The 16,676-nt window shown below is 33.6% G+C and overlaps 1 protein-coding gene across 7 annotated transcripts in view; it reads right to left on the bottom strand.

Annotated features, from left to right (window-relative positions):
• Nucleotides 1-16,676, bottom strand: part of Spock3 (SPARC (osteonectin), cwcv and kazal like domains proteoglycan 3) — a 354,663-nt gene that overhangs the window by 77,058 nt on the left and 260,929 nt on the right. For all 7 annotated transcript variants that reach the window (XM_028757760.1, XM_028757757.1, XM_028757754.1 and 4 more), the window contains one exon: nt 12,869-12,983. In XM_028757760.1, the coding sequence (XP_028613593.1) occupies nt 12,869-12,983 (115 nt within the window). The remainder of the gene's footprint in view (nt 1-12,868; nt 12,984-16,676) is intronic.

Here is a 16,676-nt window from a genome sequence, read left to right on the forward strand (position 1 = left end):
CGCCTCTTTTCTCACTAACTGTTGCTTTATATATATTTCGTGTGTAGTAGTTAACTTCTTGTTTACAGCAGGTTTTTGTCTTAGTTACTTGTTTCACTGCGGCAACAAAACAGCAACAGCAATGTAAGGAGAGCAGGATCCTGGTGTTCCATAGCTTAAGGATAGAATCCGTGTCAAGGAAGTAATGGAGACAGGATAGCTGGTCACACTGTATTAGCGTCACACATTTACCCCTTGTAAACTTGATACCAGAACACATTACTGCTAATTCATAACCTGTCAAACCCTTACCCTATGGGATAATGGCTAAATATACTGACTTTACCAAAAAAATTTTCCATAGTACTTAACAATTTTATGCTGTAAATTTTACTCTCATTTTCACACTCATACGCCACAGAGTTGAGCTTTGGAAAATATAGACTCAGAATCAAGTAAAGTGTTACAAAATGGAAGAATTTACCCATTTATGATGGGAAACATTTGTCTTTGATTTTTTCAGATAAAATATTATGAATAAAAGATTTTAGTATACTTAGTAATTATAGAGTTCCTTTAAAAATAAGCCACTTTTAATATAACTCCAATGCCTCTCCACATTGTAGCAATGAAGGAATGGTAAACTTTTTTCATTAATAATGTTTGGGTTAAATAAATTATGAGTCAAATAAAGAAAGTCTAATGACAATTGGGAAATGATGGTACTGTCGCTGAGTCTTACATTGTATGGAATAGTGATATTTTATTTAAAATGTCTTCTTTAATAAGTTATCAAGATCCATTTTCCTTGCCGTCTGGGGCCTTTGGGCAAAGCCAATAGTGCCCTGAGTAGCCTGCCATCCCAGGGGGTCTCCATTCTCCAGCTGCATCTCCTCCACCACCATGAGATTACTGAACTATACAGGGACACAAGAGTCCTGCCCTAACCAGAGGCAGCACTGTTTGCCTCCCAGGAGGCCAGTTCTAACCCAGGTCACACAGCTCTACCTCCAAGGAGGCCTGCTCCAGTCCAAGACACTCAGGCCGGTTAACACCAGAGATAACCAGATGTCAAAAGGCAAGTGCAAGAACATAAGCACCAGAAGCCAATGTAATTAGCCACCATCATAACCCAGTTTTCCTACTACATCAAGCACTGGCTACCCTAACACACCTGAAAAGCAAGATTGTGACCTAAAATTCTATCTCAAGAAGATGATAGAGGCCTTTAAGGAGGATATAAATAACTCCCTTAAAGAAATACAGGAAAACCGACAAAATGTTCCCCTTCCCTGATATGCAATATATTAATAAAACTTGTACTGTGAATATATATGAAACACAAAATATGCAAAAGGCTCAGCATCATCTATGGTTCAAGTGTTCCGGGTCAAGGGGCTTGAAATGAAGATATGAAGAAAGTTTCGTGGTTATCATCTAGGAAGAGAGAGGTGACTCCTGGCACATGCCTGATTGCCACTCCTAACAAAGGATTTTAAGAAGCATCAAAGAAGAGACTGGGTATCTCCTGTTACCTTCTTCACTCAGGATGTAGCCATAGACACATAGTCATAAGCATTCATATCTTCATATACACACAACAGAGGGATTTCAACATTTATATTGATTCTCTTATAAGCAAGTTTGCTAGGGTTTATTGACTTCCACGTTATCTTTTCTGTGACATTATATGTTCTGGATTAAAATGGCAATAAGCCTGATAAGCCCTTAGAAACAGTGATCATGGGAGTGTTCACAGAACTTTGTTTATTGCCTTGCTTGTCCTTTGACTATTTATGTTTATTTTCTTGATTGTTCCTTGACTATTTGCATCTATTATATTCTAGTACCTCAACCTAGAACTGATCTTAATACTTGCATGTAATTAAAATGGTATAAAAGTGAAAAGGAGGAGGGGGTATGGGATAGGGGGTTTCTAGGGAGGGGAAATGGGGAAAGGGAATATCTGAAATGTAAATAAATAAAATATCGAATAAACAAGTTTTAAAAACATAAGAAGGCAATTATAGATTTCCTTTTCCTGAGCAAATACTTGGAAAATATCAATATTTTTTGCCCTGAGAAAGAAAGCCAACTGAGTTCATCCTGATTTTTCATTGTTCATCAGGAACTACAGAAAGAAAGAAAAAATATCTTTCTATATGATGAATGTGTTAAGCAATGCCTTCAGTTGGAGTGAATCTGTTCCACAGAGTTCAGTTATTGAAATCTGAATGATCAAATCAAATGACTCCATAAGAAACGGACTTGAAAGTAACTGTCACACCGAGAAGAAAGACATTCAATCAGGTAGTTTAAATGAAGGCAGCCAGGCAGCTAGCTCTTTTCTGTTCTTTTCTGAGCGCCCTCTACTGGAAATATTGAGGCCATTTTCAGTGAGATAGACTTCATTTAAAGCAAATCCCATTTTATTGAATTTCTTTTTAAAATTCTAGCTCAGCACTTCTTCCGTTGACAAAGGAATACATTTCAGTACATGTTTGTGCAGTATGTAAAGATTGACTTTCACAGCAAGTTTCTTTTTAAACTTAGTAACGTTAAATACTTTCCCTCAGTAGTGTGTATGTGTGTGCGGTAGTAGAAAGGACTTTTCCCCTGGAGCATAGTGTAGTCCTCACCAGCAAAACTGGCTCCTGAACTCAACATCCTCTCTGAATGCTTCTTTTTCTGATGAAACCTTTTTCTTTGCAATAGAAACTCTTACTGCAGCTTAAACCTCCAGAGAAGCCCATGCAAAGAATACATTTGCCAAGTGCTGTAACTTGGCTCGGAATGCGCTTGCCATGGGATTCTCATGCTGCTCTTCCTTTGTTTTCCAGTCAATAATCACTTGTTTCCATACCTGTGAGATTGCTGGCTCAACTTTTATAATTCTCAAATAGCATTTTGTCTCTTTTTTTTTTTTCTAGAGATAGTGATACTGTGTTTCTTAGCTAACTTGAATGATGACTTTTCTTTCGGTGGATATTTAGCTTAATCAGATTATGCTTGCACCTCGGTTCTGCACATCTGAAACAACTTCAAACCCCAAACTCTGTATACACTCAGGAGTTCAAGTAGCAAGTAGGTTAGAGTTGGATAACATTCCCACACAAGCAGAAAAAGAAGCCAAGGAATGAACATTGAGATTAAATTTAGAAGTAGCTGGAATGAGATACTTTCTACCTCAATGCATTTGATACAACTTAATGTCTTTGAAAACTTGAAAATAACCAAATTAGGAGTCTTATAAAGGGAGAAGATACAACTTTACAAAATAAGATGTCCAAAATCCTACCAATTAAATATGATATAGCAGAGTAAGTAGATAAAAACAAATAAAACATTAAAATTTCAAGTCAGGGGCTCAGATATAAGTGATATAACATCAAAAGAAAAAAATCAGTCTATTTATAAATTAGATGGAGCCATATGTTAGATTTATCATTTTATAGTACAAGAATTTCAAAGTTCCACATGTGACATCCCTCTGGTATTATTTGATATGGTTAAATCATACTAATAACAAATATTAATTCAATGTTTTAGTTTCTTAATTGTTCATTTACTTAGTCTGTACAGTGCTGGTAAATTTACGGTTACCAAATCCCCTTGAGGATATGATAATGCTTTTTTTAAAAAAAACTTTATCCACCACATAAATCTGATAAACTTACTTACTGAAATAGAATGCTTCTCTTTTAAAATTTACTTATATTAACTTACAGTTGTGTATGTGTGAGTGTGTGTGTGTGTGTGTGTGTGTGTGTATACCACTTGGAAGTGGGATGCTATGGAGTCTTGAAAAAGGTATCAGATGCCCTGGAGGTGGAATAAACTCGTGCTTGTGAGACACCCAGTTTGGTTGCCAGGAGCTAGGTTCATCATCTGAAGGAGCAGTTAATGATTTTAACACATGAACATTTTCCAGCCCTTAGAATATTCCTCTTGAAAGCTGTCAGTCTTCATCTTGATCTTCACTATGGCTTCTTATGATTACTCAAATGCGTCGCTAGTACCATTTACAATTAGTTCTCCTGAATTGTCTAATTTTAAAAATCAGAACTACTGTATTGCATAGTTATGTAGCTAGGTGTCAGACATGCAAAATTTTATTTAGTAGTAGTTAAGGATCTTTATTTGATTTATAATAAAAGCATAACTCTTGCTCTTTTGATATGCAAAGCTTTAGTGTAGGATTTTATTTTCAGATTCTCTAGTTAGTTTTCTCAAGTACAAAGCTAGACAATGTAGAAAAATTCTGTTTGTTGCCATAGGTCCAGAAACAACAGAGATGAATGACCACAGACTGAAACTGCAGAAATTCTGGTCCTTTCTATCTCTTTATTGACTTTTTTCTGGCATTCTGTACAAAGGTAATGTACTTTAACCATTTCTAAGTTATTAGGGATTTGTTATCCTCTATATTGCTATACTATCGTATTTCCATTCCAAAAGAATGTTAAATGACCATTGTCTTATTTTTATTATGACCATCCTAAATATATGCTCTTAAGTTATAATACTGGGAAAAAGACTCTAAAGATTTTCCAGGACATTAAGGCAAGCCAGTCTTATAATGTTTAATAATTAACATTGTACTGTATATGTTGTATCATACCATATACCAAGTCTGGGTATTATTTTCTTATTCTTTTTCTCACTTGAAGTCATAATACTTAAAATTTAGTTCTCAATTAAAGTATGTTTATTACACACAATCCTGAGGTTTATAATACCTATAGCAATCAGCAATGCAGTTCTCTGTTGGACTGGTCCTATTGAGCTGCTAAAATGAATTGAAGGTGTAAGGGGTTGTATAAGTAGATTTCCAGTTATTGATGGGATGATAGCAGGAATATTCCATGAGCCTTGGACTTCAGAGCCAACAAAATGTCAAAGTGCCATTTCAAAAAGAGGAAGCCATTTCTATGATCTTATCATATATTGGAAGCTCATTCTAAAAATGCGGTGCCGTTCTTTTGTCCACAAAAAAATAAAGCCTCCTAATGTGCAGGGATTTCAGGGATACAAATGTTTTTGCTTGGTTATCACTGATGATGGAATGGGCTAATCAGTGATATAGTGGATGGAGTCATCGAAACTCCTGTAAGTCATCTAAGCAAACTCATGACGTCACCAAGATAGACTTGCATCAAACAGTTTCTTTCCTCAGTGGTCAGTACACCATCTTGGGTAAACAACATTTTCGAGTGTCCCAGGAAAAAAAAAATCACACAATAAAGGACAGGAAAGAAGATCCTTGGTGAAAATAGTCAATTTGATTGAAATTCATAGAAAATATGGTAGCAAATTAAATTTTGTTCACCGCAACAATATCACCTACATTCATTTCAAATTCTTTGTGTTCTGACAGTCTAGATGAAGAATAATATGGTAATGATACCAAGACAATGATTATACAGTAATGACTCCTATACATGGATGAAGGAATCCAGTCCTTACTTCTTAAGTTTTTCAAATTGATAGTAAAATGTCAGAAAAAGAAAATTAAATGTTGACAAAAAAGGGAACTGATTTTTCCCCCAGTGGAATAGAACTGAGGACTTTGCTATTTAGCTGACACAATTAGTTGAAACAGTTATCTGATTTTTTTGACAAATATGCAAAAAAAAACTACAACTGGGAAAAATTAGACTTCAACATATTGAAGCTAGATTCTTTCCTCTAACCATGAAAAACCTCAAGGAAATGGAATAAGAACCCCAATAAAAGATCCACCAACCTAAAAATCTAGAGAAAAACAGAGGTTTGTGCTTCAGCCACTGCATGTGTGAGGCTGCCTGTTAAAGAGTAAGCTACTCCCAGAAATAAGTTCTTTGCTAACAAAGACCTGCAAAGTATTTATTGGTCTATTAAAACTTATTGGTCTATTAAAAATCTATTAACAGAAATAGTCTAATGCTAAAGAAATGAGAGGCAGGCTTGTCGGTTGATTTAGAACCATATAAACCTCTCTGTGTGCCTATCTGTCCTTCCTTGCTCCCTCTCTTCTCCCTTTCTCCATTACCAATCTGGTCCTTCCTTCTCTTTCTCACTTTCCCAGTCTATATCTCTGTCTCTCATTTTTCTCTCATTTATTATTTCAGTTATAATACCTAGCTTAGTATAAAATACTCCTTTTGGCTGACTGTCAATACAAAGAATAGTCTTCCGATCAGAATAACACCTGAGAAGAGAACTGCATTGATTTCATTGCTAAAGATTAGAAACTAAACTGGGAGACATGGAGATGCCTTGTAACAATGGTTTCCTCCCTTAAAAGTAATACTTTAAATTTGTAAGTATACATGTTTTGCCCTGTTATTTATGAAGGAAACTATTTTCCATTATGCCATCTCATCAAAACTATGAGTTCTTTTCAGACACAAGATTGCTTCACCTTCATTCACACCTACAGCCTTCCTACTCATTGCTTCTGTTGAATTCTTACCTGTTACTTGGTTGCTCAACAATCATCTTCTGAAATTATTAAAACACACTTGATGTTTGTTGAGTCTACATATTAGGAAATTTAGTGTGTTGTCTCTCTTTTTAATTTTTGTCAAGAGTTGTGGACAAGGTGGATTTAGATTTTTTTTTTACTGCATCCCATTTAAAGGAATCAAGTTTCCTATTTACTGATATACTGTTCTATCTATCTAAAACTAACTCCAACGACTTTCTCGAGGTATTTGGAGACAATTGTTATTGCCCATCTAATGTCAGAAAAACACTCCTCTGGGATTAATCTATACATGTAGCAGAACTTTTTGATGTACTACAGTATAAAATATTTCTGAGTGTCTAGACTTAAAATCCTTCATTATTACAGAAGAATTACCTTTAATTGTTTATAAAAGATACAGTTTAACATCTCATAAGTATACTTCAAGAAAAATGAAATAACTATGGTAAAGAAATTACTAATTAAAGATGTGCACTCAGATGATTCAATAATAACTGAAACTGATTACATCAGAGTTTTATTAAATAAAAATGGAATGCTATAGACTACAGATATATAGTCAAATATATAATCATACATTCTATAATCTCTATAGACTATAGCTATGTAGAATGTTATATGTAGACATAAACAGAAACCAAAATGTTTATATGAAAGGCATGGTATAAAACAGAATATTGGATGCATAAATTAAATCATAAAAGTGCTTTTAGTATTTTAGTCATGATGCCAACAATATTAAGTAGAAAAAGAGACTAATTGTTAAGTGAAAATATTTTTGTTCTCTCTCATTCTATGCACACACAAGCACACAGCACATACATACATATTAATATGTATGTATGTATGTATGTATGTATGTATATATGTATGTATGTATCTATGTGAAGGACAGATAGGCACAGAGAGAGGCACAAAGACCATATATATATGTATACATATGTATATGCTGTGTGTGTATGTGTGTGTTTCTACATATGTGAGCAGGAGACATGTGGGTTGAGAGAGAGAGAGAGACAGAGAGAGAGAGAGAGAGAGAGAGAGAGAGAGAGAGAGAGAATGTAAAGAGAAAGCAAAACTATTTTCACTTAACATAAAGTTTCTATCTCTATATATGTAGATTTATATAAATTTGCATTTTATATATTCTATAGATGTTCTAAGTATATAGTATAATTATTTGTAGAATAAACAAATAAATAACATTATTAAAACATAATTTTGTGGAATTAAAACTTCATTTTCATTTCAGTTGTGTTGAAACAGATGGCTATAAGCTAATGTAAACAGGCAGCTTTTGTGGAAATTTACCAGCCTGAGTAGTCATAGACCTTGTAAATAGGTAGCCTTGGCAGATAACACCAACTTAGATAAGGACAAGTGAATCATAGGCAGAGTCATAGTGACCTATCCCCTAAACCTTCACCCAGCCGATACCCTGTTCTGAAAGATATCTGTACTTCCCCTGAACACCCATGCTCCAGTGTCATCCCCTTCCCCACGTCCTGCCTTTTTGTGTTTATAATCCCTGTGTGAATAAGTAAAAATTACAATTTTAAAAAAAAAGAGAAATGAGCTGACTTTATTATCATGTAATTGTGATATTCTGTGGTTTTGCGACTATTGCTTTTGTGGATTTTGCACTGCTAAAGGTACAAATTCTATAAATAAATAAATAAATAAATAAATATTAAATATTATGTTGAATATCATCTTCAGTAACCTGTGGTAATAAGTCAATATTTCTTAAGGCTAACATTCCAGTATCCTCAGAGGACCACTCAAAATATTCAAGTGTAGATCAGAAAATACGTCTTAGAAAGATCAGATTCCTCTGGTAGACAGTCATCTACTCATAATGTTTTCATCCTTATATCTACTCATAAGTCAGAAATAAGATTACGTTGCTGAAACTACCAAGCCATCCCACTATAGTTCCATTCCTTCAATAATATAAGACAAATGTAAAGCAATGGTTATATTTCATTAACCCCCTATAAATCCTGGATAAGTACTTAGCAAATACAAATTAAATTGTCTCTGAGCCAGGTTGTATATAGGGTCGCCATTATCTCACTTCCTATTCTATGAAGCCTTTGTATGATTTTTAAGTTTACTCATGTGTACTTTTCATGAAATTTTTCCTTTGAATAAGTAGGTTCTTAAATAATATTTTGGAGAACCATGTTCTATAAAAAATAATTAAAAGGAGTATTTAGTAAGAGGAGAAACTGGGTGGATGTCTTATTAATTATTCAGAAAGTCATGATTTTGCCACTCAGCTAGTGGATACTGCTCTGTGGGGCTCAACTGATAAATGGTTGGTCAGAAGTTGGGGTGGAGGTGCTTGATCTTGATAAATCAACAGTAATTATAATGACATGGTGTTATCCATTTTACATCATGTAAATTGTTGATATTTCATTATGGTAATTTAAAGCAATCAGTGTTAATCACATCAGAATTAGACACTCAAGTCTGAAAGTAGTAACTCTGAGACCATTAGAGTAAACCATAAAGTTAAAATCTAAAGGCCAATGGGTTTCTTTTTGTTTCTAATATCTTTTATGATATATGTATTTTTATTTATCTTTATGTGTGTGTGGTATCCATGTAAGTATGTCCCACATGTGTGTCATGTACATGGATGCAAGTAGAGGATATTGGTTCCCCTAAAATTTGAGCTCCATGCTGTTGTGAATTATAAGACGAGTGCTAGGAGCTGAAATCTAGTCCTCTGGAAGAGAAGCAAGCACTTTTTTTTAACTGTCAAGCCATCTCCCGGCTTTTCCATTCTTATTTCTTATACTGTATCACTGCATCATCATTTGTCAAAAGACCACTAAATATCATTATATTCTGGTACTTTTGGGTAAAATCATGACAAAATCAAAGACACTTGGATACTTGGTGGATAATCTATGTTGTAGATAAATTTTCAATTGACTTTAGGTTTCAATTTTAAGGTGTTAAGTATATACTTCATGTGTGTTTGTATTTGACTCCTGAGGAACTGGAAACTCACTACTAACACTTTGTCATAGAAGCTAACCGACTAATGAATAAACAAAGGCTGTGACTGACAGTGGATAGAATGTCAGAGAATAAGTAGAAAAAAAGAAGACAACCCCAAAGCAAAACAAAACCTTCCACACATCTCTGCAACTGCAGGAGAGAAGGTATCAATATAAAAAGCCTGATTTCTAGCCCAGGACCAATGACTGGCCAAGATGACAAGGCAACATAAGACACTGTTCCTTTCTCACATGGTCCCTTGGCACCTGGATATGTTTGCTGCCATGATGGTAGACAACAAGAGCTGATACAGTACCAGATGCACACACTGCAAGCTTTAATCCCAAGAGCAGAGGATGGAGCAAGGGTGCAAGAGGAAACAGAAGCTTCTGAAACCCATAAATACATTAATCATGAGGCATAGTACATGCTATAGTGATAATGGAAAAGGTCAATGACCTGTACCTGGAAGATCAAATGAATAACAAAACAGGGAACTTTTGATGGTATACGTATAGGTTTTCTCTGCTTATGAACTATTGCAATTAAATTTATGCCTAAGGTAAAATTTTTAAGTTATAAGAAAATCTTTCTTTATGTTCTTGGTCTTTGATTCTATAGGTATTTTACAGACATTAACTAGAAAATTGTATTTTATATGTATATACAAAATGCATGAAAAATGATATATTTATAGTTCTTGTTGAATAAATCTCATATTTTCTTAGGTATAACATGTCATGGCCCTTTATAATCAGGTGAAATGTCATGATTCTTTTAATAAAGTGGCTACACATCTCAAATATTACATCTTGTGACTGAATGGTGTTATATGATACAAGTGATATTTTTAAATGAAGATAAAGCCAAAGGAAGTATGAAATATATGATTTTTTATATTGAAGATATTCATTGAAGAATTTGTTTATCCATTCAGGATTCAGAATCCAGGATAATATTATAAATTATCTGTAATTCCTTATTTAAGATGTTTAAATTTAAATGTTTGGAGCAATTTATATATCTTCCTCATAGACTATATATGGAAAATAATGGTGAATTATATTTTTCTTTACTTTATAGAAAAGAATATTATTTGTTTTGATGTAGGTCAAGCAAATTTAACAGGTTCATTCTGCAATTAATAAACTGAAAACTTAGCGTGATATCAATTTGACCTCAGAGGGAGGATCAGAAAGATTGAAGAACTATTTTATAGAATGTAGTTTCTTTCTCACTACATCTATAACAGAGATGACATTAAAAAGAATTTCCTGTACTGCACAGTAGCCCTAAGACATGCTTCTACTATAAATGACAGGTGGAAGATTGGAAATGATACTGAACTGAGTTTTACATTTCCCATGTCTCTTGGCCTTTGGCACTGTGGAGAAATGACATTCAAAATTTTCTGTACTGCTTTTCCACAGTAGTTGGCAAAATCCTGTTCTTACTTTGCCCTGACAATCTGTCAGTGCAGAATTAGCTTAAAATCCTCTTACCTCTCTTTTGATGCACAACTGAACACAAATCATCTTCATCCCGTGATGCTAGGACTTTATGAAAAGTTCTCTTCTGACATATTAATATAAATACTCTAATGAAAATTGACACAAAACAATTAGTTTTTATTCATTGGAGTCTACTTTCTAGATGTGTTACTTTCCTAGTTCAATACATAGTGATATTGTATCACAATAGTGTGATGGCATGATAAATTGATACCATAAAAACATATTTCATTTGAAAATAAGTCTGAAATTGGGAAATAATACTGAACAGACATCTTGTTTAAGAACTGGTGTAATTTAGGTGAAAACACTTACATTTCAAAAGTTATTAATGGTCTATATGTAAAATCTGAGACATGGATACTGAATGTAGTTAGTTTTATCTTATGATTGAAGTGATTATCAGAGTCAAAAATCTTCAGTTGTGGAAATCATTCACTTGGGAACAGAATGAGGAATGCAAAGATATCAAAATCTCAGTTGAAAGGAAACTATAATTAGCTTTAGATGTCACAGAGATAATTGATACATTCAATGTGCCAAAAGATATTTAGAGAGTGTTGAAAAAATTGGACTGAAAGATAGAGAAAATGATATAGAAGTAACCAAGAAGTAACGAAGCATAAAAGCTAACCTATTCTAGTGTGAGACAAAAAAATGCAATGTCTAAAGCACCAGATCACTGCTAGAAGGCATCTTCTCCCCTTGGAAAAGTTCCTCATTGTGCATATGTCTGAAGACTGGGTTTTCACTGACCACTTTAAAATTGATTAATTTTCTTTAGAACACTAATGGTGATTCAGTATATTAACTGATGGTCAATATCATCAAATTATTTTTATTTAAAATAGTTTTTGAATTATGACTTCACTGACTGACATGTAAATAAGTGACATCACTGAGTTTTAGACAATAGGATAACATGTTCATCATGAGATTGAAACATTGGTTAACAGATGTATTATGTGTTGTACTTTAGATTTCGACTATCCCTCTAAGATTCCTGGATTGAATACTCAGTCTTCCAAGTCTTACACTCCTAGGTGGTGAAATATTCACATTAAATACTTGAAATCTAGTAAAGGAAATTAGGTTTTGGGGGATATATCCTTGAAAATGATTTGGGAATCTGTCTCTTCCTTTTCCTGTATCCTGGCAACTCTAAGGTGAACACTATTCCAGCTTTCCACACAGTATTATACTGTAATATGAAATAAAAAATTATGGACTAAATCCACTGAGCCATGACCCAAATTAACCTTTGCTACTTATAAATGGTATAGCTTTGGCAAGTAGTTGTAATAAAGAAATCTAGCACACCATGTTCAAAGTATTATAAAGTATATTAAGGAAATTTGTTATGAAATCATATTTTTTATCTTTGTAGCCATTATTCGTAATGTTTCAGGAAAAGATGATGATCAGTAATGAACATTTTTCTGCCATAAGGCATCCAAGATAATTCACAAATTATAAGAATTGGACAGTTTTAAACTCAAATAATAAAATGAAAACAATATTCAAGCAATTTTATGTGTGGTCAAATATTTAATTAAGGACCAATTCCTAGGTCTACAAAATATCAGACTAGATTTATACATTTCATACATAATCATTTTTAGAGTCACCTTAGAGATTTTATATTTGGTGTGCAAATAATAAGTAAACAGTTATGTAAGTTTCACTTTTTTTTGGTAGTAGGCAAGAAAGGCATGGAGAAGGTTTCTCTATATAACCGAGGCCCAACTGAGAATAAGCTGACAGAGAATATTCTTATAAGTTATTTATAGGTATGAAAGCAACGTTTTTTGGGTTTCATTAATTTCTGTCTATTACAAAATATCCTGGGAGAGTGGATTGAACATTGAGCTATAAAGAAGTTTCTGTCACTTACCTCTTTTAACATTTCTGCCTGTGCTCATGGATTTATCGAAGGGACACGGGCAACGCCCTTCACATTTGATAGAGATCTGTTTTTCTAAGACACACGCCTGATATTCTAGTTTGCACTGTGTAAATAAAAAAATGAAACAAAATATTAACTCAAATATATATAGATTTAATTACATTAATAGAAGGTCAAAAATGCATAGGCATATTACATATACATATAATTTTCACATGATTTCATTTATATCTATATTGCTAGGGGATATCTTATACACTCTTGATTAATTGTTGTATGGATAAAGCAATACTGCAGTTACCCAAGGAGTCATTTTGGTGATCAATGACAGAATATTGCAATAGTCAAGGAATCGTCAGATGACTTCATTTCTTTCCTCTTCTCTTTTCTTTTCTGTTCTTTTTTCTCTTCTCTACGCTTCATTCTATTTTCTTTGTATCTTTGTCTCCCTTTTCTTTTCATTTTTTTCTTTTCTAGAGAAGCATTTTCTGTATAGGCCTGACAATGTGAAACTCAGTATACTAGGCTAGGATGGAACTCAGAAACCTCTCTCTCTCTCTCTCTCTCTCTCTCTCTCTCTCTCTCTCTCTCTCTGTCTCCCTAGGCTGGAGTTAAAGGTGTGAGTCACTACTGCTGGCCAGACCAATTCTATAAATTGATTACAGAAGTTAAAGATATAAAAGGACAGAGGAATAATATATAAATCAACAGTATATCTCTTGAGTTATATTTTGGATATATTACTATTCTGTTTTAGTTATCTTAGAATATATGACTTATTTCTCTTCTTTGACTCTGCTTGTGGCACAGATTTGATGGTGTCTTTAGTCATTGACTTGTATACCCCTGAGTGGTATACGAAAATACTTTAAGAAAATCATTGATAAATTTGTATGTGTAAGTTGACAAACATAAAATAATTTTATGGTTACTTTTGATTTTTCTACAATGATAATACTTCAAACACACAAACAGAAAGACCAAATGTGAATATTTAGATACAAAATTACTATTACATATATGTTGTATCCATACTTATAACATGATACATGATATATATGCTTACATTTTATATAGGCACATATATTTTGAATACATGCACAAATACACAGACACACAGACACACAGACACACACACACACACGCACACACATACATAATCGTATACAAAGTTTTTAAGTGGGGTTTCTCTAAGTCTTAGATGTGAACAAAGTGAGGTCCTTACAAAACTTAGCTCTGTAAGATAACACTGTGATGGGGTAATTGTTACTCCTCTCTAATCTCCCCAGTGGGTGCTCATGTGCTTCTTGCTACTGCTCAGTGTTCTTTATTCAAAAATGAAAGGCACCCACATGCTGATTTAATTTTAATATGCCTTAAGCAGCTCAATGACTGGGCACCTTGAAACCTCTGTGTGACTAAACACTCTCCTTTCTGATATTTCTAAACTATTTCTTACTAAAAATTCTATTTCATTTCTGCTGCTCCAGACCCAGTCGGTGCTGTGGCTCCTGGGGCCATTCTTCCTCAATTCTCATATGGCTGGGTCTCTGTTTTCCACAGCTATCATGCTTACAATCCTGTTCCTTTCCTGGTAGGGCAATCCTAAAAACTATTCTCTTGTCCTCCCTTGCCCAGAAAATCTAATGTCCTGGCTCTTTCTCCCTGTGCAACCACTGGGGCAAAAGCCAACTAGGGGCAGGGACCCTCAGCATCTTTCAGACGTGCCAGTTCTTGTGTATAGTTGTGAGAGCCAAAATAACAAAAATAGTAATAGAACCCATCCATAAAAGAGTACTTTATATATCCAGAGATCAATTCTATCGCTTTAGTTAAAAAAAAAAGAAACAAAAAACATGTATACATATATATTCATGATTATAACAGGTTCTTCTTCAGATTATTTCTTTCTGACTTATGCTTATAACTATTAGTAAAACAGCAACAGTACATGTGCAATTCTATCATCCAAGTTTCAAAGTAGGGTCAATGTACAAAAACTATTGAGAATTACATTTCTCTGAATACCAATCCCTAAATATTGAATGTAATGCTATTTTCTCAAATCTTCTCATGTAAACCTTCATATAAAATAACCAGTACAATAACATCTGTCTCCAGAATGTCAAAAATCCTTTTTTTTACACAGTCCATGAGTTATTAAGCAAGGACACTTATTTCACAGTAGTTAACAGAAAGCAACTGGAACTGAAAGAACACTATTAAAACATTATGGCACAAGTGATTTCATACTTTAGTGTAGTTTTGTTTTGGCATGACTTGAGTTTCTCTAGAAAATAGGAACACCTTAAAATGTTAAGACCGTGTGTCATAAAATCCTTCTTAAGATAGTATTTCATAGCTGCATATTTGACACAATAAAAATTTAGAATCTAACTCCATCTTTTAAGAGGCTATGATTACTTTCCTACAGAGAAGAACTGTATATGCTAATTCTCATCTATCATGATTCTTTATAAGTTGGTCCCATAATTTACTCAGAGAAAATTATATTAAATTTAAATGAAGTAGACATTCTGGCTCCAATGTGAAATACACCAGCAAATAATTTAATTCAGCTGACATCAGGAAGCAATAAACTCATTCAGTGACTAGTCATATCACTCAAATCCTCGCAACACCTCATTTTCCTTGTTGAAAAACTCTTTCTTTAGTGGACAAACAGAATCCTAGACCGTTTCTGCAACAAATAATTAAAAACTGTGAACAGTCTTACAGAAGTTTGCAACTGAGAAATGGCTCCTTCATTGTAACAGAACTTTCAGAATTAACACAATGTTTTAATAATTGTAAAAAAAATATTTTGCCATGAAAAAAATCACAAAGAATTTTAAACTTATTCCTTAGCATATGTTAAAATTTCAGCATATAATATAAAATATAATTAAAAATTTAATTACAAATGTTTTTGAGAACCAAATTAGTTAATATTTTTAGTGTCACTCCTTTCAACTTATTACTTTAGTATACCTTGGGCTTAGTGATATGAAAGTTCTAATTCATTACACTATTTACAAAGTGTGCAAGAGTCAGAAGTCATATAGGAAAGGCAAATACCAACAAGTGATATTCTGGAGATGACTGATCATTTTGCATGGCTATGATGGGTAAATATTCTGATTTGCAAGGTCTTCAGATATTTCATCTCAGGATTGATTCTTATTATTATGTCTTTCCTGTTATTAAATAATATAATGATCCCTGGGTATCAGCCCATTCTATTGGGACGATTTTCTGCAGATGAGTGAAAATGTACTTTCTTGTATAAATGCTACGTTTACAAATAAATGATTTCTTAATTCCTAATAAGGATTCTATAAAATTCCTAAATTTACACAGGCAATTTTGAGCCCTCTATGGGTGAAGGCTGCAACTAGGGCTTTGTAAGTCTTCATGTGTTATGGGCTCATTGCACTAGGATAGAAAGAAGCCTTGGAAATTTACAATCAAGGAAAACATTCCTTCTGGACTGCCTGTGAAACCATTATCTGAAAACAGGAGTCGTAAACTGGGAATGGATAATTTATTGTAGATACAAAAACAGAAGATAAAATATTGACTATCTTTATCTATACAAAACTTTGATACAAATCAGAAACAAGGCGGGTGATTTGCCTCTTGACAAAACCATGCTAACTTAATGCCATTAAGAATTATTGTTTTAAACTTTTAATGAACCTATGTTGTTAGTGATATAATCAATGTTTAATTGGATAACTATTCTTAATGGAAACACACACACACACACACACACACACACACACACACACACACA

The sequence above is a fragment of the Grammomys surdaster genome, unplaced genomic scaffold (genome assembly GCF_004785775.1).
Source record: "Grammomys surdaster isolate TR1022 unplaced genomic scaffold, NIH_TR_1.0 126182, whole genome shotgun sequence".
In the NCBI taxonomy this organism is placed as follows: domain Eukaryota; kingdom Metazoa; phylum Chordata; class Mammalia; order Rodentia; family Muridae; genus Grammomys; species Grammomys surdaster.